The 23,004-nt window shown below is 37.4% G+C and overlaps 2 protein-coding genes and 1 non-coding gene across 8 annotated transcripts in view; 2 read left to right on the top strand and 1 right to left on the bottom strand.

The window, feature by feature from the left end:
- Positions 1 to 1,249: 1,249 nt before the first annotated feature.
- eeig2a (EEIG family member 2a) lies at positions 1,250 to 17,392 on the bottom strand. 5 transcript variants are annotated; one of them, XR_007932588.1, is made up of 11 exons: positions 15,922 to 16,039; positions 15,583 to 15,736; positions 13,143 to 13,865; positions 12,279 to 12,325; positions 7,894 to 8,003; positions 6,830 to 6,937; positions 6,529 to 6,712; positions 6,301 to 6,437; positions 2,865 to 2,928; positions 1,603 to 2,651; positions 1,250 to 1,529 (listed from the first exon to the last, which is right to left on the bottom strand). XR_007932588.1 is itself a non-coding variant. In XM_051912371.1 (11 exons), exons 1-11 carry the CDS (start codon positions 17,251 to 17,253, stop codon positions 2,609 to 2,611), a joined length of 1,107 nt encoding a protein of 368 aa, XP_051768331.1. In that variant the 5' UTR covers positions 17,254 to 17,392; the 3' UTR covers positions 1,250 to 2,608. The 5 variants fall into 5 exon arrangements, 3 of the variants coding, with proteins under 3 accessions (XP_051768331.1, XP_051768302.1, XP_051768310.1); XR_007932587.1 differs by having other exon boundaries at positions 1,585 to 2,651; XM_051912371.1 differs by lacking the exon at positions 13,143 to 13,865 and adding exons at positions 15,781 to 15,810; positions 17,108 to 17,392 and having other exon boundaries at positions 1,250 to 2,651; positions 15,583 to 15,699; positions 15,922 to 16,042.
- Positions 17,393 to 20,097: 2,705 nt separating this feature from the next.
- On the top strand, positions 20,098 to 20,170 carry trnam-cau (transfer RNA methionine (anticodon CAU)). The gene has a single exon. It is a non-coding gene; the product is annotated as a tRNA-Met (tRNA).
- A 626-nt stretch (positions 20,171 to 20,796) lies between these two features.
- The window catches only part of gpc5c (glypican 5c), a 170,048-nt gene continuing 167,840 nt past the window's right edge, over positions 20,797 to 23,004 (top strand). For both annotated transcript variants that reach the window (XM_051912305.1, XM_051912316.1), the window contains exon 1: positions 20,797 to 21,148. In XM_051912305.1, coding sequence (XP_051768265.1) covers positions 20,992 to 21,148 — 157 coding nt within the window. In that variant the 5' untranslated portion in view covers positions 20,797 to 20,991. The remainder of the gene's footprint in view (positions 21,149 to 23,004) is intronic.

Below are 23,004 nucleotides of genomic sequence, written 5' to 3' on the forward strand. Positions count from 1 at the left end.
TGTCACAGTGAAATACTCCTCACCAAAAGGAAGTACACTACAAATCATCAGTGGCGTAACTTTGTTTTAAAAAGTGGGTGGGACAGGAATGTGTGTGTTGGAATGTGTGTGTATCATTACAATAATAAATGCACAAAATTTATTGACATAGACCTCACGTTTAATATGATAGTTTCGTCCTTACATCTACTATAATACAATATATAGTTAGTCTCGAAAGTATTTACATTAGTCAGTAAATACGTAAATCCGCATCTAGCATTAGATTGTCCTGATGGACTAAAGGTAGAACTTTTGTTCCGCATGCCAGAGGTTCTGGGTTCTAATCCGCCTTCATGTTATTTATTTAATTTTTTTCTCATTAAAACCAATGTTCATCAGTGATTGTTTATCAAGAGCAAGGACACGTTTATGTGCATTTTGTTTGTGATTTCACCGGAACGAATAGAGTCTGCGGCCGTAACATCGATAGATTGAAGCGCTCGTCCGTGTGAAGACTGTGCACTGTGCACGAGCGCAAAGAGAAAACTGTTGTGCCGCTGATAACAGCGGCAACGAGCACTCAATGTGATTTCAAAAACGACACATCCCAGCGCCAGATCGCCTATTATTTAACACAAACGAATGAATTGTTAATCAACAAGAGATGTTTCTTTTGAATTAGTATACATCCATGCCACGAGATGTTTCAAAAAGTGGTGGGGACAATATCGACCCTGGCAAAAAGTGGTGGGGACATGTCCCACCCGCAAATTACGCCTATGCAAATCATATATTATTCCATGTGTTTAAAACCATTGATTAAATACGCATGTAATACAACGTGAAAATAGAAAAGGTTTGCCCGGGGGGCGAAAAAGTTAACTGCATTTCCCAGGAAGACGTTTTACAAAAGACTTGGCAACACGATCTTCCAGCAACCAGCGTGGTTTGACATGGTTTGTACCTGACTGTAGATGTCTTGCAGAGTCCATCTGATAATAAATATTAAGTCACTTCTATTTTTCCATATATTAGTGTTGTGCGACAGTAATGCTCTAAGTTTAATTTTCTTGCCCATTAAGGTTAGCCTAAGACTTGTGTACAGTACAGTACTTACTACGTTTATATCTTTATTATGTGACATGTATTTTAAGTTGATATAATAAATAATAGAAGTGTGAATTGTGCACAAAAAAACTTGTGCAAAAAGACAACTGCCAAGCAAATCAGCAATATGACAACAAATCAAAACTACAGTAACAAGTACTTTGTTTATATAACAGTTTTATTTTTTTAAACAACATTTATGTTATGCTCTAATGCATTCTTAAAATGCAACATTACATTCTGAATTTTGACTGACATTTTTTGCTGCCACTTAATTACATAATTTACTTTTAAAAAACAAAACAAAAACAAAAAACAGGTACATTTCGGGAAAGACGTTCCTGGCAGTCTGGCACTGTACTTTCTTAGATTTCAATAGGCAGTATTCAAGAAGTATTAAACAGTATTTAAGAAATATACTTATATATAGGTAAATATACCTATATAAATATACCTATGAGTATATTTATATAGGTATATTTACCTATAATATACCTATACATACGTATATACTTTATGACCTTTATGATTTGAAATATCAGATATATCATAAGTCTTTCTTTTTCTTTTTTACTACTTTAGCTTTTTTGTTACAACTGAAAAACCAGAACACATAAATTAAATCTATGTTTTCTTTATATACAAATATCTAAAAATGTACAGCTCTATAATCTACAATATGAAATCTGATAAACAGCCTTGTTTATTAACCTTAATGTTATTTCAAACAAATTATTGCAATAATAAACTATAAAATCCCCCAAATTTTCAAACCGTTTTAAACAAACAAAAAGGATCCTGAATCTTGGTTCAGGTCTTCTGCATCTCTCCTTAACAGAAAAGGAATGCCTGTAAAACTAATTTGGATTATGCCGTTTTAACAGAGGCTTCTCATTTCAAATGACTTGAAAAACAGTCCAGCAGTCAAGTTACTTCTACCAGGTGTTGAACTAATAGCCACCTACAGCTCAGACCACCTAGCTGTCCTCTGTCTACTGTATAGCCACAAAAAGACTTTTATCAGAAATATGATTTCAAGTTTCAAGTCTACTTGAAATCTGCAGTATAAATATACTAATAATATAATATAACTTTTTTTTTTTTTCTTCTTTTCCCCCTCAAATTAGCAGCATCCATTAAAGGAAACACCGGACAGTCTAAAGTGCATCAATTCATGTCAAGTTTATATAAAAAAGGCCTTAAATACTGCAACACGCCTTTTCGGTTCGATTATACCAGTGGTTCCAAGCGACCATTTTAAAAATGACTGCGAGAACAATAACCATGTACTTTTGGTAAAAGTGTACCAATCCAAGCATTTCCTGTTACTCTGAGCTAAAACAAAGCTTTTGTCTGTCACCAGAGCTTGACCAGTAGGGGGAGCAGTGATGTCACAAATTCCTAGAGCCTATGAATGTGTCAGGAGCCCAGTATAGAACTGCTGCTTGTGATCGAAGACAACTGCTGTCCCCTTCTTTGACACAGGATATTACATCACCTTCCCCCATGGACGTTCAGTCTAACGTTTTATAACCACCTGTTCAAAAGCTCCAGCACCAACCCTGAATGACAGAAAGAGAGAGATACACATTATATTATATTACCACAGTCTGCAATTTGATGATATTTTCAGAGCTCATGTAACATAATACCACGGAATAATCTGCTTCTCATAATGCAAACACAATGACCATGTATCACATGAGGACAGCATAGCAGAGGGTGACAGTTGCCGTGGTGACCTTGCGGCAGGGATGTTACATAATATATTTCACCTGGTGTGCTGAGAGCCCAGTGCAGTGCTTCCTCCTGGCCCAACAAACAGCCGCAGACCCTCCTCTGCAACACACATATACACAAATATTTAGACTATATTTCATAATATCAATTGGTGAACAATAAAATGGGCAAAAACATCTCTTATACTTACACTGAAGAACAATATAATTTTTTACCACCCAGAAAGCCCTAGTAACCACATAGCAATGTCCTAACATTACAGCATCAACTTTTGCATGGACAAAACAACATTTATGTACATATGCATATAATAATCTTATTAGAATGTTTTCTGAAGGATCATGTGACACTGAAGACTGGAGTTAATGATGCTGAAAATTCAGCTTTGCATCACAGGAATAAATTACATTTCAAAATATATTCAAATAGAAACCAGTAATATTACTGATTTAATTGTATTTTTGATCAAATAAATGCAGCCATTAAAAGCTATATATATATATATATATATATACTGTGTGATATATATTAGTGCTCTAAAACTTCCTGGTATACGGCTGCGTTGACCTTGGACCTCAGAAAACACAGTGGACCAACACCAGCAGATGACATGGCACCCCAAACCATCACTGACTGTGGAAACTTTACACTGGACCTCAAGCAACGTGGATTGTGTGCCTCTCCTCTCTTCCTCCAGACTCTGGGACCCTGATTTCCAAAGGAAATGCAAAATTTACTTTCATCAGAGAACATAACTTTGGACCACTTAGCAGCAGTCCAGTCCTTTTTGTCTTTGGCCCAGGCGAGACGCTTCTGACGCTGTCTGTCGTTCAAGAGTGGCTTGACACAAGGAATGCGACAGCTGAAACCCATGTCTTGCATACGTCTGTGCGTAGTGGTTCTTGAAGCACTGACTCCAGCTGCAGTCCACTCTTTGTGAATCTCCCCCACATTTTTGAATGGGTTTTGTTTCACAATCCTCTCCAGGGTGCGGTTATCCCTATTGCTTATACACTTTTTTCTACCACATCTTTTCCTTCCCTTCGCCTCTCTATTAATGTGCTTGGACACAGAGCTCAGTGAACAGCCAGCCTCTTTTGTGTCTTGCCCTCCTTGTGCAAGGTGTCAATGGTCGTCTTTTGGACAACTGTCAAGTCAGCAGTCTTCCCCATGATTGTGTAGCCTACAGAACTAGACTGAGAGACCATTTAAAGGCCTTTGCAGGTGTTTTGAGTTAATTAGCTGATTAGAGTGTGGCACCAGGTGTCTTCAATATTGAACCTTTTCACAATATTCTAATTTTCTGAGATACTGAATTTGGGATTTTCCTTAGTTGTCAGTTATAATTATCAAAATGAAAAGAAATAAACATTTGAAATATATCAGTCTGTGTGTAATGAATGAATATAATATACAAGTTTCACTTTTTGAATGGAATTAGTGAAATAAATCAACTTTTTGATGATATTCTAATTATATGACCAGCACCTGTATATATATATATATATATATATATATACTGTGTGTATATATATATATATATATATATACATATATAGCTCTGGTGGTTTCAGGGAAAAGATCTTGTGGCAGCTGCAAGTTTAAAGTTGCTGTCTCTGAGGTCTATCCATGAGTCAGAGAGAGAAGAGGGGAAATTCTTTTGTTTGTTTGAGACTGTAGTAACCATAGTAAATATTCATCTTATAAAGCCACAATGTGGTGCATATTTGTGCAACTGTGCGTCTGCGGTAAAACACAACTCAGAATTTCCTCGTCTTGAGTCTGAATGCAGTTTGCACCTACTACGGGACAGTGGAACACTGTGTGTTGTGATGTAAAGCTCTGCGAGAGCTGGTCGTATACACGGCATGTTTTTCGTGTGTGTGTGTCCGCTGTTGCCCACAGCCTGCTGTTATGGAGATGGAAATGATGTTCAAATGTAAACATTTTTTTCTCAGGGCCATTCAAAATATATCAGTAGAAGTAGGCCTATTTATGTCATTATATGTGTGTGTGTTTGTGTACCCTCCCCGCCACATAATGCAGCCCTGGTACCTTAAAAGGAACCATATTTATTTATTTTTTCTTTGAAATTCACTTATACTGTTCATTTGTTTGTATTTGTATTTATAATGTTAGAAAAATGGTATTTTTTAAACTTTCTATTCATCAAAGAATCCTAAAAATCACTTTCCACACACACACACACACACACACACACACACACACACACACACACACACACACACACAAAAACGAAGCAGCAACTGTTTTCATCAACACTGATAATAAGAAATGTTTCTTGAGCACCAAATCTGCATATTAGAATGATTTCTGAATTTCTGAACCGTTATCTTAAATTGTAATAATATTTCACAATGAAACTGTGTTTTTTCAAATAAATGCAGAGACTTACAGCGCTTTTCCAGTGCATGGTACCAAAGACTATAGAATAACACAAGACGCGTCACTCATATTGTTTTGAATGGGAGAAAGTTGGTAAAGATTGGTAAAGTCATTGAGTCACTGCAGCAGCCGCTAGAAGCTCCGCTTCCTATAGAAATAGTCAAACGCGCGCCTCCGAAATGAGACGCGCATTTAGGACTGCGCATGCGCATTAGCTTGATCTAGACAGTTGTTAGATTTCATTGGTGATTTCAAATATGAAATTTAATCGAAAGCTTGCACTTGAATGCCCGAGAGGCGTTTCAAAGATGGCCGCCGAGTGAAATGACTTTGTTTTAAAGGGACTTTGATGATACAGCTCGGTACGGCTCACTTTTTGCCGCTTTTCCACTGCATGGTACGCCTCAGTACGGCTCGCTTAAATAGTACCACCTCGTTTGAGGTTCCAAGTAAACCGTGCCGATACTAAAATGTGACGTGTAAACACTGCAGATCGCTGATTGGTCAGAAAGAATTGTCACTACCAGCGTCATTGGATTTGAAACACGAGACACCAAACCCACTAGATTTAAATAGGTAGTAAGAGCCACCGCAGTATTGTTCGCATGACTTTTTTAAAGGACTTGCTTTAAACGACTGTCGCACGCAACTTGAAAAAAGAAATGGCTGTATCGTGGACAGTAGATGAGTTGCAGACTTGTTGGTAGCTGAGGAGCGGATCCACGGCAGTAGAGGTGGCGCAACTATAACGATCAGTCTATAATCCCACCCACTTTGAAGAGGTACTAACTGCAGTGGAAAAGCAAACCAAAAGTAAAGCAAAGCCGAGCCGAGCCGAGTTGTACCACGCAGTGGAAAAGTGCCATTAAGAGACTTCTTTCAAAAACTGACCGCAAACTGTCTTCATAATGCATTAAACTCTGCTATTTCAACTGAGCGAGTAAAATCCTTTTTTTTTTTACACTGATATGGCATTTTTAACATCTGGACTGTAAATGCTACATGCATCAAGGTGCTTTGTTTATTTTAGGAAAGGTTGCTTAATCAAAGTTGTTCTAACAGTACCTTCATTACTAGAATCCAGTATGCTGCGGCTGAAGTCCTGACCCTGTAGGATTGTCTCAATGATATCGTCAGCATCCACTCTGGTAGCGTCCATTCGCTTTAGCTGACACTCTACCGAGTCCTGCTTTACAGGGTGCCTGAAATACAAACATACACACTTTGTTAATGACTTCACTCAAAGATTTCTCTGAAAAACATTTTGCAGGAGGAGCTAAAACACATGTTTACCTGTTGGCTGTGATCCCACTGTGTGACGGTGTGGCTAAGTCTTGGGGCAAAGGTGTGCGGGACTCTCTGTCCTCACTGGGCTCTGGTAGGCTGCCAATCCCAGTGGAGGCACTGCCCGCAGACAAGTTCCTTCTATGCGAGAGCTCCGTCAGGCTGGAGGAGCGCGAGTGACCCGTGCTGTAGCCTACATGGATGTCCAGACTGATCAATATTATGATATAATATTATGCAAAAGGCACAATAAGAGCAAAAAGCAAAAAGAATAACAGAAAAGCAATACATTTGGTGTGAATGAACAGACCCGAGAACTTGGACTGCTGGCTGGCGTAGCTGGCGGTTCTTGAATGGCCACACTTTCCCAGTTCGTCTGGAACAGAACTATGGCTGAAGCCACTTTTTCCTGGAGTTTCTAGATGATAAAATTCAGTGGATTGTTAGCATCATTTTGGGATGGTTGAAATGCGAACTAGCCTTAAATTAAGAGTAGGGATGTGCCCTAAAGGGACATGGTGATGGAAAAAATATAAGATAGGAGGAGAAATTATATTTCAGTGCTTTTGTGTTCTCTTGCAAAAGTTTTGTGTTCTCTCGCAAAAGTTTCTCCTCTCATCTCATGTTTTTTCCATCACCATGTCCCTTTAAAGACTCTATAGAATGTGTTATTACATGTTATCCATATCTTTCCGAATAAGGTATTTGGCTTCGGGCACATCCCTACATGCAATCGTTTGGAATAATTTAGATTTTTTAATGTTTTTGAAAGATGTCCTTTATGCTTACCAAGGCTGCATTTATCAAAAATATAGTAAAAGTAATAGTGATATTGAGTAATATTATTATAAATTAAAGTAACTGTTGTCTATTTTAAAATATTTTAAATTGTAATTTATTCCTGTAAATTTATTCCAGAATTTTCAGCATCATTACTCCAGCATTATTACTCCAGAAATCATTCTAAGATACTGATTTGGTGCGCAAGAAACATTTCTTATTATTATCAGTGTTGAAAACACTTGTGCTGCTTCATAATTTTGTGGAAACTGATTTTTTTTCAGGATTCTTTGATGAATAGAAAGTTTAAAAGAACAGCATTTATTTGAAATAGAAACCTTTTGTAACATTCACAGATGTCTTTACTGTCACTGTTGATCAATTCAATGTGTCTTTGCTGAATGAATTTATTTATTTATTTATTTTAAATCTTTTTACTTAGCCCAAACCTTTGAATGGTAGTGTGTCAAAAAAAATTTTAAGCAGCAAAAACTGTTTTCAACATTTATAATAATAATAATAATAATAATAAATATACTGTAAAAATATATTGTACATATAACTGGTGTTTTTGTGTGTGGATTTTCAAGGTACCTGTACAAATATGTTGATTAGTTGATTTCTGTGTCTCTCCTCTTCTGTCCTCATGTAGACATGTCTCTGCGTCTCCTGGAAAACCAACGGTCATTGCAGTGGATGGAGGCCTGGAAGAATAAAAAATGTCACCATTAAAAACATGTAAACATAACAAAACATCAAAAAAAGAAATTGTTGCATACACAAAAATCACATAATGTAACATACAATATAATATTCTTAACTTAAACACAAACTTAATATTTTTTACAAAACATTACATGTAGACTCCTACATTCTGGCTCCCATTTATTTACACGAGAGCCTTAATATTTTGAAAGCTCAATATCAGAAAGGGGAAAAAGTCATGGAGATAATACAAAAGCAGAATATGTAAAAAAAAAAAAAAAAAAAATGGATGGACCGGACCAGTTACTAGGGTCTTTTGCGTGATTTCTAGAAAGCTAACTCTCAAGTCTGTGCTGAGATATGACGTGTTTATGTTGCTAATACGTTGATAGGATGCTGTAAACGGTTGCTAAGGTGTGGCTATACAGTTATCAGGGTGATAGTAATAGACAGTATGCCTGCCAGAATCAAAAGAGCCAACCCCTTTGTCTCTATGATGTTCTGGTGCTGAGATACAGCTTTTTATGCTGCCATGCAGTTGCTAGGGTGTTTTAAATGGTTGCTAGGGTGTGGCCAGACAGTTGTCAGTGAGATGTTTAAAGATTACCTGCCAGTCTGAATCAAAAGAGCCCATCCCCATGTCTCTATGTTGTTCTGCTGCAAAGACACAGCCAATTAATTTTATTCTATGGTTGATAGGGTGCTCTAAATGGTTGCTAGGGCATGGGCATGGAGTCAAAAGAGACCCACTTGTCTGTACAATGTTCTGATCCAAAGATATATCTCACATTTTTTTTCAATGGAAGTCTATGGAGTGGTTGGTAGGGTGCTATAACTGGTTGCTAGGACATGGTTACAAAGTTTAAATGTCACTATTTATTGGCTGCTTTCTAAGCCGAGTCAAATGAGCCTACCCCAAAGTCTCTGATACGGAGATACAATCTCACAAATTACTGGCCAATGTAAGTCTATGGAATTTTTTCGCCCGCCAGACAAACATCGTACAACCAATCATTATTAAAAGTGATAGCACACCTCTCCTCAATAAGCCATCTGATTTGACACCTCATTCATGGGTCTACGACAAACTGGACAAAGTTTTGTCCAGAAGAATTCTAATAAGCATGAGGATTAACAATAGTGATGCAAGCACCACTAATAAGTTTAAAAAAAGGAGGTTATTCACATTAGTTAAAGGGGTGTAAAGAAATGTCCAATGTTTCAAGCATGACTCATGAATGAATTAAAGAATTTTTTTTTTTTTTTAAGATGTTTTTGCATCTTTTTTGAAGCTTAAAATTCCCAATTTGTTTAACTGCACAGCATATAACTGCTTTTAAAAGTATGGAAATATTCAAAATTTCACGTTCAGTGTTTTACAGAAGAAAAAAGTCATAGAGGTTTGAGTAAATGATGACAAAATATTCAAAATATTTGAGTGAATTATTCCTTTAAAGTCCCCCTGTAGTCAATAATTTTCTTATAATCTTATCACCAAAATGACATATTTAAACATTTTTTCCAGTTAAAATAATTTCTTCACGCCTTAAAATTAGCTTGAATGTAACTCTACACCCTTGCTTCATTTAGTATATGTGGATATGCAAATTAGTTCCCGCCTCCACTCAATCACACCAGCTCAGGATACCTGATCCACTCGGTTAACTTTACTGAAGTAAACACTACACATTGACAAGTGGAAATACTGGTTTAATTCAGCCATATTTGTTTCAACAAGAAACTGATTCAGAAGAAGAGGCAAAACAAATTATACAGGTTTGTCTACTATTCGATGTAGTAACGCGTTTTATGTATCACTCTTTACAACGTCGCACACATAACGGAAATTGATATCATTAGCCTTTGGCTTGATTACGTTATGAAACAGCTAATAATGTGTTGCTAATGTTACACAAACTATGTTCCTGTTCGCCATCTCAGAGTCACACATCTGCCCTCTAACAATCAGTATCCTTACATACACTTTGAACAACTCAGAATGTCAGTGGAGAAAGGCATCGTAACATCATAATATACATCATATACAGTACATAATTTACCCACTATATTGCTAAATGTACCTGATTTCTCATATCAACAGAAAAAATGTACCGGGATAACCTGGCTTCTCGAGACCCTCGAGCTTCGCAGCATAGTTAATGATATGCCAAAGCTCGCCCGCATATTGACAGGATTGGTTACAACATGTTTGTGACGTATAGAACAGGGGAGATTTCAAACCGCGTATTTGAGATTTTTTTTGGTAAACTGTAGTTTTAGGGAGAAAATATTCAGCAATGGTGTTGACTGATGAACACCACATAGGCATATAAACAACATTAAAAACGTGATTTTCTCCACAGGGGGTCTTTGATAAACTGAACACAGCCAGGTTATGTAAACTATATAAGGGGAACAATTAATCTATAAATAATTTTATAAGGATATTAATCCATTAAGTACTAATCTGGCATTTCACTGGTTTTAGTGCCTGATGCACCAGCTAAAAGTACTTCAGGTGCAGTATGAGCACTCCCACACACCCTGAATGCCTCTCACAAACACATACTCGCAGGGAAACACAACCAAACACATTGATTTATGAGTGCGTATGACTATTTTTGACAACCAACCATCCACAGTGAAAGAATGATACAACTCCTATTGAAGCACATTTTACATTTCAAGTGGGTAAACACACACACATACACACATTTGTTTCACTATATTAGTGAGAACATTCCATAGATGTCCATTGATTTTATATCAGGTTAATGATATTTTCTATGGCCTAAGCCAACCCCTACCCCTAAACCTAGCCCATCAAAGAAACGTGTGCGAGATTTAAAGAAAAACATGTTTTAGCCAATTTTTAAGCCTTTTTAACTAGTGAGGACCAGTAACAGTAGAATGTCCTCACTATTCGATTGTCATAAAATTATAAGTGAGGACATTTGGCACTCACAAGTATAGCCAAACCTGCAGACACACAGACACACACACACACACACCTCTTCGTGGCGGTTTATTTGTCATTCATATCAGTTGCTAATCCACTGTCAGAACACTGTGCGTGTTGTTTTAATGGGAGATTGTTTGCCAGCTCGCTTACATAACAGGAAGCACACCTTTCAGTGTATCTGGGTGCTGTGTGAGATGACACATTTATCTTCCTCTAAATGTCAGCATAAATGCCAACTATTTCAACATACACGCAAACAAATCCACACAATTACTCTGATCTGAAACCGTACCAACTATAAACAGCTTCAAGCACTTGTAGTGCTTCAAGTCAATTTAAGGAGAATCAGATCAGCACAAAGAGATAAAGCATTAAAGAAAACTTCAAAACAAAAATGTTGTCATAAATGTAATTTTCTATTACAAACAACCTTGCCATTACCAGTGTTGAATAACTTAAAGTTTTACATTTTTGTGCTACTCCTAATGAACGCAAATACTCTCGATTATATCTTTACTTTTTAATGGAACAATAATGCTATACTTAACTTACAGTAATATTGTGAAATATTATCAAAAAAATTAAATTATTTTTTCCCAGAATTTTCAGCAGCCATTACTCCAGTCGTCAGTGTCACATGGTCCTACAGAAATCATTTTAATATGCTAAACTGGTGCTCAAGAAAAACCAGTGGCGTGCACAAATTTTTTTTAGAATTCTTTGATGAACATGAAGTTAAAAAGAACAGCATTTACAGCATTTGCTGTGACTTTTGATCAGTTGAAAGCATCCTTGCTGAATCAAAGAATAATATCTTCCAAAAATAAATCTTAGTGTAAATCTGCAACCTTAACTAATTTTCAGAGGTTTCAGGCTGCAGACACCCCTGTGTGTGACTAAAAGCTACCAGGAAGTGGTTGAATCAGACTTCCTGTGTTCATGCGGTCCTAGACATTGGTGTCAGACAAAACGCACTGGAGCAAACGCACGCACTGGCATCCGCACAGACACGCAAACAAACACAAAAGCATCACGACAGCTGTGTCTGAACTGTCACATCAACAAGGTCATTCTAAGCAGCTGGGTTACTCTGGGGGACAATCTTGTTGTCCAGTTTAGACCAGTATGAATTTCATGCTGGTTTGCCGCTGATCTAGCTGGGTTAACAGCAAGTCTCATTCATTAAGCCTCGTTAAACCAGGTGGTTCGATGCTGATGACAAGCATTCTTTTCAAAAGGATGCAGACAGAATCTGATTTGAAGATGAAATTCAAAATTTTCAAAGTATATTAAAAACGAAGGGTCAACTTACGTTTTAAAGCAGGGATCACCTGACATTAGTTGCATATTGATTATCACCTAGAAAAAGAGAGAGGTGGTCAGTAGTTATACACATATGAAATGTAGCAGATTAAATATTTCATTATTACCCACTGAAAATATACATCAGGTACTGGAGAACTGTGTGGTAAATTGTATTTTCATGAAGGATATAGTCATGGCTCTAATATCTGATTGGGTGAGCCATGTTTGAAGCTACTGTAAAATAGCCCATATACACATAAATTAATGAATGAAGATAAATATAATTGTACAAAGTTGATGCTGTTTTCTAAAAGCAATAAACAATGGGCATAGTCAAGGGGGTTTAAGATTCTCCGTTTTGCATCATTCCTATGCAATAGAGATATTATTTTATCATGACTGATACAGATTACTATGTTGAAACTTATTATGTTTATGTGTCTCATAATGCAAAACTGATTTTTAATTAATATTGTTTTACTCTTGCTTTTTGAATCAATTACACCATAATATATAATTTAAAAATAAAGCATAACATGCTTGATTAATATTTTGAAATGCTACTAGTCACTCAGGACAATATAACAAACAGTCTTGAAAAAAGCAGGAGAATCACAAGGAGTATTGTATAAACAACCACGTAAACTGAAACAACGTGGAACAATGAATAGAGGAAAAAAAGGGTTAAAATACAGTAATCACAGTAATCAACAGAGTTAAGAATGGGTGAGTGTCACATTGAGGTGGCTGTAGGAAGCGTACGACGAAGCAGATGAGCAACATACACAATCTTATATTTAATATAATGACAGGAATGAACACGTTAGACACAATCAATAACTGACAAAGGACTGAACAGAACAGAACATACACGTGACATAACGCCCCCCTCGGAAAGGCGCGTCCTCGCGCCGTGACAAACGAAGCCTAACCAGAGGAATGAGGGAGGAGGCTGTTGGTGGAGGGCGTGGAGTTGGTGACGGACAGCAGCCTGGGGTAGTTGGCCACAGGCACCATGGTGGTGTTGACAGTGGTGAGGAGCCAGAGTGGAGTTTGACTGACGGGCTGGGCGGCAACCGGGAGCCGACGGCGGCGGAACCATGGTGAATGGAGGAACTGGCGGAGCAGAGAGTCTGATGGACCTGGGCGACATCGCAAGCTTGGAAGGCTGGCGCTGAACTGCTGGCTCTCGGGACTGAGGCCGTGACGGTGACTTGGATGACCGGGGCGACGATGGGGCAAGCGAGGACGACGGGGAGGTAGGAGGAAGGGAGGAGCCCGATGACGGTGTAGGGGTGCAGGGTGAAGACGCAGCTGTAATCCCGAAAGTCCGCGACGGAAGCTGGATAGCTGGAACCGAGAACACATGCAGGGACATTGGCAGAAGAAGATCTCCAGACGGAAACGGCAAGGAAAATTAAGAATTGGGGGGTGGGGACCTGGGTGGGAATTGGATCCGCGGACCACAGATCAATTGGGTCTAGGTCCACTCCTGGCTCTGAGATGGATTTGTCAGTGTGCGTGGTCTCCGGGGCTTTATTGGTTTCCAGTTCTGGTTCCTGGATGACCTCGGTGATCGCCTTGGGTTCGCTGGCTGTGAGGGAGAGACCGCCATGTTGGAGCACCAGAACATACACGTGACAGTGAGGAACTAATGAGTAACTATGGAAAATAATAATGACCAGGAGCACAGGAAAAATGGGAACAAGGAAAATGAAACTACACAAACTTAGACATAACCCTGACACTACTACTACTAATTATTATTATTGTTTACTTTACCTTTGAGTACCAATGTTGGATGTTATTTTTAAGGGCCCATCAAATGGTGACATTTATCAGCAAACCCAGTATAATGATTACTAATACTATTAGGTTAAAGTTTGTTATGTTTAAGTATCTCATAATGCAGAACAAATTTATAATTATTGTTTAATTATTACAACTTAAAATATAAAGTATATAAACTAAAATAACAATATTAGTGTTATTGTTATTAATAATAATTACCTGTAAAAATCATTGTTAAGAGTTATTTTAAGGGCCCCAAAAATGGTGCCATTTATCAGCAAACCCAATTTCAAAAAGGTTTACTAATACAATTATGTTATAACATAATAATATAAAGTTATTATGTTTAAGTATCTTCAGTCATAGAAGAAACAGAACAGAATTTTTGATTATTGTGGTTGATTATTTAAATTTTAAACTTAAAATATAATTTAAAAATAAAACAAATAAAACATGCAAATATGCTTGATTAATGTTTTAATAATAATAAATATTATTATTATTATTAGTGTTATTAACAATAATTACTTTAACTGTTAGATGTCAAGTGTGGCTGTTATGAAGCGCACAATGTGGGAGTAGATAAACAAAACAGTCTTTATTAATGTCCACCAACTAAAACTCATATAGATAACACAACCACATAACATTGACAATATCGGACAAATGAACTAGGGAAACTCAGGGCTTAAATACAAGGAACAAACAAAGGGAACTAGATCAACACTTGAACAGAATCTAATAATCAGCAGTGATTAATCACAGCAACAAACTAGGGCATGAATGAGTAACCAAGGGACAGAACATATAAAGTAAAACAGAACATATGTTACATAGGAACAATTGCTGTGTGGCAATTATTTTTTAAGGGCCCAACAAATGGTACCATTTATCAGCAAACCAATGTGAAAAAAAAAAAAAGTAACCGAATAGAAAAGTATAAATACAACAAAAGAAAATTTCTTCTAGGAACGTCCTGTATACATGGTAAAATAACTGTAATGCTCTGTGTCACATGGTTTGTTTCTATAATAAATATGGCAACATGCATGTTTCCATCTGTTAATGAATTGCAGTGATGCACGTTAAAAGGATCTGGTTATGTGCATGGCTCTCTACAGATATAAATGTGAAGGCCTGTGGAATTCTGGGGTACTCTCTGAACAGCTCCAGGCAGAAGTGGAAGGATACAGGGCTGTGGAATTCTGGGGGCGCTGTGAACAGCTCTAGGCGTAGGTGGGGGTTGTGGGCTGGAAAACACAGCTCAACACAGGCCGTAGCATGCCATACATAACCCACACGAAGCTGAACATGAAGTAACACAACACCACACACAGATCTGAAAGGACACGCCCCTTACCCGCCCCCTAGCAACTGCATGTTTATGATACAAATAAACAAAAGGATACAATATAGAGGGCATGTGGTCTCAAGACAAAGGGGGCAACTGTCTCAAAATCTCTGTGTGCATCTTCATTATGAAGTTGTTCTAATTTATGCATGTGTGTGTGTGTATGTACCTTCAGTATAGAGTTGTCCTGACGTGTGTTTTTGGTGTTGTATCCCTCCAACAGACAGCGCCGTGTGGTGCTTCCTGAACCGGCAAACTCAGCCAAGTTTAAATCAGCAAAACCAAGCTGTGTGACACACCCACACCGTATCAGTGCCAGTAATCTGATAGAAAAAGTTGTCATAATCCACGGATAAACAGAGCTTACCTTTGCAAATGTCTTCCCACCTTTGAGCTCCTTCATAAAAGAACACACCAACAATTATCCAATTCAACAAACACATAAAAAAAACGAAAGTGTTCATCCTTAGAGCCCAAATTAAGATATAGAACATATGTTAAATCGTACCTTTCTTACAGACACCCGAAAAACACAAGGCTCCAGCACCCCTGTCCCTGCATTAGCACTCATCTTGCATAAGAAGGAGAATCTTTTCCTCCATTTAACACAATTCACCAGAACCGGCTCTCTGTAGAAGAAACCATGAGTTTGAGACACATATAATATGATAAAACGATAGAACTACAAATAAATAGAAGAATAGACAGGCGGATGGACGGATGGATGGACAGACAGACAGGTGGAAGGATAGAGAGATAGATAGATAGATAGATGGATATGGCCTGGACATTTCTTTGAAAGATGCACTCTATAAACAACTATATAACCAACAACTGTATATAATACATGTTTATATACTGTCTTTGCTCCGGTACACAAGAAAATCTCTATAAGCCACATCATTACCGCTGTGTTATTAGGGAAAGCGATTTAGAAAAGGCATTTTATAATAATGTTTTCAGGCGGGGGAAGGATTAGCTTGTTACAGTGTCTGTTACGTCATATTTGTTCTGGTTGTGAAAGACTGTGCATTCTGTGAATATTGCTAATATTTCTGAATAATGCTTACTGCATCTGTTTTTCTTTTTCACTGTCTTTGTATGTTTAAGTGCTGTAATGTACTCAGTCAAAAAGCCCTTCCCTTGTTTGTCCTGAAAACACAGTAACACTAATGCCAAGGCAATGAAGTAAACCTTCATTTGCAGTGTTCATGAGAAGAAACGTCTGGCATTCCGACAGATATGGAATGTTACCATTTTGTAAAATGCACACTGTTGCTATGTCCAGCCTTGACGGTTAGAGGAAGGAAAGGATTTGCTAATCTGAACACTGCCCACTTTTGTCGACCTGTTGAGTTCCCTATAGAACCGTGTAGACCACACCCCCTCTAATACTCCCCTGGCTGCCACATGTTCCTCTACATATAACTAAACGATCTATTCTACATTTTTTATTATTATTATTATTTTTAAATATCTCGATATTAATAAGACAAGCTAATAAAAAGAAACAAATTATTTCAAGATTAAAAGAAACACTCTTCTTAATCACTCATAACATAACAATATATTCAGACACACAACCAAATGTATTATTTTACATTATTAGTAGTATATTTTATACATAACTAAACTGTTGTCACTTAAAATAATAAAATATAATAAAATTCCAGGATGTCTTGCGTTTGTCTCACCTCGAAGACTCCTCTGAAAAGCCACCGTCCGTCAGTCGAACCTTGCAGAACAGAACTCCATTCACATATGGGACAGATGACAGCTCCTCCAGTTCCACATCCACTTTAAACTTAAACCTTTTCTTCTTCATCATGATGAAAGCCATTAATCAAATATGTAAAGGACGACAGATTGTCTGTTATACTCCACGAATAGGAGAGAGGAACACACTTTGACGCGCGCGTTGAATGAGTCAGTGTGAGTGTGAGACGATAGTTTTTCAAATGGTGCTCTGTGAACTGCGTCGATGTCGTCGAACTGACAACTGACGACACTTTAAAATAAAAGTCCTTCCAAAATAATAATATTTGGATAATTTATATGTAAAAATCCAGTCCAGTGCGATTAAATTTTAAGTTAAGTTATTTGTGTCAATTGGTCTTTGTTAAATTTAGGAAATAAATTGTTTATTTATTTGTATATGATTTGTGATTTCATTTTACAGTTTATTTTCATATCGCATGGACTCACGTTATAATAAATATATATATATATATATGTGTGTGTGTGTGTGTGTGTGTGTGTGTGTGTTTGCGCGTGCGTGCGTGCGTGTGTGTGTGAGAGAGAGTGAGTTTAACCACTGCGGGAAGCTATAATTAACCTGAAGCAAAAAAGGTTTAGCATGGTCATAGAGAGCCCCTATACTGATCGATGCTGTAACATCATCATTCTGCTGTCTAAAAGCTACTGACCTCCATAAACCCTGCTTATCCTAATTTTGACCCAGTGTTTCTGTAACCTGAAACAAAGGTTGACCAGATGAAGCGAGGGGCAGGATACATTTCATGACTTTGATAGGCTACTTATTACCTAATGTGGGACCTGAACATGATGGAACAATGAAATTCAGCATTCTTATATTTACTCTAAATAATGAAATAAGAAGAAGAAGAAGAAGAAGAAAAAGAAGAAGAAGAAGAAGAAACCAGTTTGGTCATGTTCATTGCGAAATATCAGTAAGGAGAAGTTAAAGTTAGCACTTAAGATTATTGACCCAAACTGCATTTATTTTGTCTTGCCAATTATTTTATTTTATTTTTATTTTTTTTCATTACTCCAACATTAAACGCAACATACGCTGGCTATATAAAACAGTAGGCCTAAAGGGTTGGAGAGTAACGGAATACATGTAACGGCGTTACGTAATCAGAATACAAAAAATGGTAACTAATTCGTTACGTCAAAAAACAAAGTAATCAGAAAATAGTTACATTAAAAAAAGAGAGAGAGAGAGAGAGAGAGAGAGAGAGAGAGAGAGAGAGAGAGAGAGAATACTTTCAGGATTACAATGGTTTAATTTAAAGCTAAATAAAATAGTTTTTTGACATCATAACGCTTGATTATAGTTCCTGGTTCTGTTGCCAGTCATGACTCACGTGAGACACCTGCTGGTTTATGCGCAAATAACAGCTGGCTGTCTACAATCATTCTCAGATGCAAGTTGAGACGCAGAAGTTAATTACGATGCTTCCAGCAGAGAAAAAACGTTTTCATGTCTGAAAAGTTTACAGTTATGTTGTTTTCAAAGAGGAAAAAGGAAACAACAGCGTAAATTATGCCTGTCCAGGTATGAAGATGCTACAATAAAAAATCACGTTTGCTACAATTTAGTGTTTGTTAGTGATTTAAAATTCCATAGTTTGTATGGTCGCAGTTTTATGTAAGTTTTCTAGCGGAAAATGAGCTGGAAAATGTAGAAATTAACAAGATAGTCCTCACAAAGGGGAACTCCCACCGCTAAAGCCCTAGGGTCAGTCTGAGAAATTAAGAAAGATCACGGAATTGATCTATTTTGAAATAGACTAATGTGTAGATGGTGTCGACTTTTTTAATGTTGTGTATAAACTATAATTATTTTTCCCCCCTTGTACATGTTAAAGAATTAAAAAATAAAACCATCTGCATAGGCTACAATAGGCTACTGTGGTCACTAGATGTCTGTATAGCCTTTTATATAAATATTTACGGGGCTGTGTAATCTCTAGTTGGTGAAACGAGACACGATTGCTTAGTTTTAATAGCCTAGCTTTTATCAGATTTTAATTTTAAATTCATATTAAATAAAAGTGCTTTGATATATACTTCGATATACTTTGATATTGCTTTTTACTTGACTTTAATTACACATGTGACCTTGACGTAATCCAAAAGTAATCAGATTACATCACTTTCATAGTGTGGTGCTTGGTTTACATTACTGAATACTTTTTTAAGTAATTTGTAACTGTAACAGAATACATATGAAAAGTAACCCTCCTAAACCTGCCTACAGTAGCCTACAACACAACATATAAATAGTAAAGTATAGTACAATTAAGCAAAATATACAGTTTAAAGCATTACAATGCATGGAGTGTTTGGGGGAAAGAGACTTCAGGAATTAAGATATAAAGAAAATATAAATGGACATATAATTGGAGTTTGCACAAATAATAGTTCATTGTTAACAAACACATGTAGGCCTATGCTGTACTATAGGCTACATATTATTGTGCATTTGATGCATTTAAAACTGTATTGATTACGAAATCAACTTTCTGGTTGAGAGGTGGAGTGAGTAAACTGGCAGCCCAGCAGAGGGAGACAACTCATCACGAAAGCATAGACTTCTAACCTGTGAACATACAGATTAAACCGTCGCAATCAGACATCAACGCTATTTTTTAAAAATAATATTAGAAATAATAACGTTAAAGTGGGCGATTTGATTTTAAACAATGGATGGATTTATGACACGAATATTAGGATTGTGCAGTGCGGTGTTGTTAGGTGTGTGAACAACATTAAAACAATTAATAACATTAGCAGGTAAAAGCGAAAACGACTTAGTTCTGGTTCTAGTCGCTTTTAAAAACTTTCATAACCAATCATAGTCGCCAACAAATAATTATCAGCAGTTATCAGCCAATCAGAAGCGTTGTTACATACGCCTTAATTTTCTTCCGTATCAGCCTCGTTAGCGCAGTAGGTAGCGCGTCAGTCTCATAATCTGAAGGTCGTGAGTTCGATCCTCACACGGGGCAGGAAGTGTTTTGTCATGATTTCAGAATGAACAGGTTGATATAAATAAGATTGTGAATATTGCATTGATTGAATTCGGTCATTTCAATAGTTAGTGGGGGTAGATCAATGACTGATCTATGCTTTACAAATTGCAGTCTTTTTGCCCACAATAAGTTGCCATTTTTATAATTATACTTTTTTTCTGTGTATGGATGCTTTGGCAATATTATACAATATTGTACAAAACAGGCTGATAAAGTAGCCTACTTTGAGACTGGAGTAAGGAAATATTAATTTTTATATTTCTAGACTTTGTTTTTATTATTTTGTAAGTAAAAAAAAAAAAAAAAAAAATATATATATATATATATATATATATATATATATATATATATTTATATTTATTTATTTTTTTTACCTGATCCTATACACCGTTTTATTCATTTATCTCACCTATTGTCTTTTTCAGCGTTTTAAGAACTTTATATGCATTGCAAATATTGTAAATTCTGACAGTCATGCAGTAGACTATGTTTTGTTGACTCTGAGAGAGGGAGAGAGGGGAGAGAGGGAGAGAGAGGGGGGAGTGAGAGAGAGAGAGAGAAAGATATTTCTGAATGATTCCACATGCTGAATGAATTCAGTGACACTCTCAGTGAACGGGACGCAGGGGCGCTTTTCCCGTCTCGGTTTGGGAAGGAAGGACTCACTACAGCCAGTGCAGCATGTGAAAGTCCAACACTGGCTACTTTCTCCTCTTTTCTTTTTACACATTTTGCAGCCAGTCTCTGATCAGAGATAAGCAATTCCACCGCACTGATTTCTCCACTGAAATGCCGTCATGTCACGCGTACATGTCAGCTGGATTATAACGGTGCTCGCGGTGGAGCTCGCGACACTGTCCGCCGCGCACGCTCACAGCTGTCACGAGGTGAAAACGGCGTTTCAGGTGCGTCAGATCGGCCAGCTGAAATGGGTGCCGGAAACACCTGCTACAGGTGAGTCGGAACGGTGAAGAACGTTTCCTGTGAATGATATTGTTGTTTGACTGTGACGAAAACTGAAATGTGTCTCTTTTTTTTTTAATATTGATGTTCCTGCTTTGATATTTACATAGTAACTAGTTGCCGCCAAAATATCAGTCTATATGATTTCCCTCAGATTTAGAAACTCTTTGAATGTTTCTGTCATTTTTTCACTTTTTTTTAGCTTACTTGCTTTGACCACAGTGTTTTTGAAGCAACAATATCTGTGATTAATCGGGTATTTTGGCAAAAATAGATTACTGTATGGTTACTATGGTAAATCTTTGTATTGTGGTGAGCAACCAGGTGATGTGGGTGCTATATTTACTGTTTGAATTCCCTGTTCTATTGATGAAGGGCATCTATTGACCCTATAACAACCACAAACATTATTTACTTAGAAATTCTTAAATAAGTGCAATTTAACCACAAGGAACAATTTTAAAGGTAGTGCCCAAAGCAGGGGTGGGGAACGTTGATCCTGGAGGGCCACTGTCCTGCAGAGTTTAGCTCCATCCCTAATTAAACACACCTGAAGCTAATCAAGGTCTTCAGGATTACTAAAGTTACAGGCAGGTGAGTGTTTTTTTCAGGGTTGGAGCTAAACTCTGCAGGACAATGGCCCTCCAGGATCAATGTTCCCCTCCCCTGGCCTAAAGGTTGTGTCTCAATCAGCATTTTAGTTGCACTACCCAGAGACTGCTGTCAAATTGGTTCCAGGGTTACTGAAATATTTCCATCCTAAAAATTCCCACAGTGCACTGTTAAAAACCATCAGCTGCTCACTATATTTACTTACTAGAAATGTTATCATGTCTCTGCATGTTTCATGGTGGTACTGAACTTTTAACAGCTGAAATGAAGTTGCATGTTAAACAAATTACTGAATGATTATGAGTATTAATAGGCAGGACATTATTAGATGTGAATTCTGATTACTGGAACTCAAGAGTATTTTTTTTCTTCTTCGTTTTGTTGCTCCTGACAGGAACATTTAATTCCCATTTAGTAGGTTTTACAAGTTCATTGACTGATTTTTCCACCCAAAAAGTCTGTGTGAATGCCCATGTGTGCTGTGAGGCTCTCGACTCTGCACTGTAAAATAATATGTCTTGGTAAACTTCAGACAAGGATCGTGTCAGGTTAAGGGAATCAGTGTTGACAGATGCATTCAGCCAGCTGCTTTGACACATGACTCAGCGAACAGGAGCGAGCCCTGCTGGAATGACACCGGTCAAGCTCACCAGGTACAAATATGCAGGGCCAAAGTTCTCACGGTGCACAAACTCACAGCCTGGTCCAGTTCTCTTGTGACCAGGATGCCCATCCTGCTCCTAGAGATCAAGCTACCTGCATAGTTTAGGAATCAAATAGCCTACTAATCATATACACACTTGAACCAGTTGATCGAGGTCTTAGGGGTCACTTGAAAAGTTGCTGCTGAAATACAAGCCAACTGTTTTGATATCTAGTCAGTAATTTGATTGACAGACTATCAGTCTATCTGTCTGTCAGTTGTTCTATCCTTCATTCTGCCTATCGTTTTATCATCCATCCATCCATCCATCCATCCTTGTCACTTTATCTGTGGATCTGTCTGTCGTTCTATCTATCGTCTATCTATATCTGTCTTTCATTCTGTCTATCGTTTTATCATCCATCTATCCATCCATCCATCATTGTCACTCTATCTGTCGTTCTGCCTGCCGTTCTATCTATCCGTCTATCCATATCTGTCTGTCTTTTATTCTGTCTGTTTTATCATCCATCCATCCATCCATCCATCACTGTTACTTTCTGTCGATCTGTCTGTCGTTTTATCCGGCTAT

This window comes from Ctenopharyngodon idella, chromosome 2 (genome assembly GCF_019924925.1).
Source record: "Ctenopharyngodon idella isolate HZGC_01 chromosome 2, HZGC01, whole genome shotgun sequence".
NCBI lineage: Eukaryota > Metazoa > Chordata > Actinopteri > Cypriniformes > Xenocyprididae > Ctenopharyngodon > Ctenopharyngodon idella.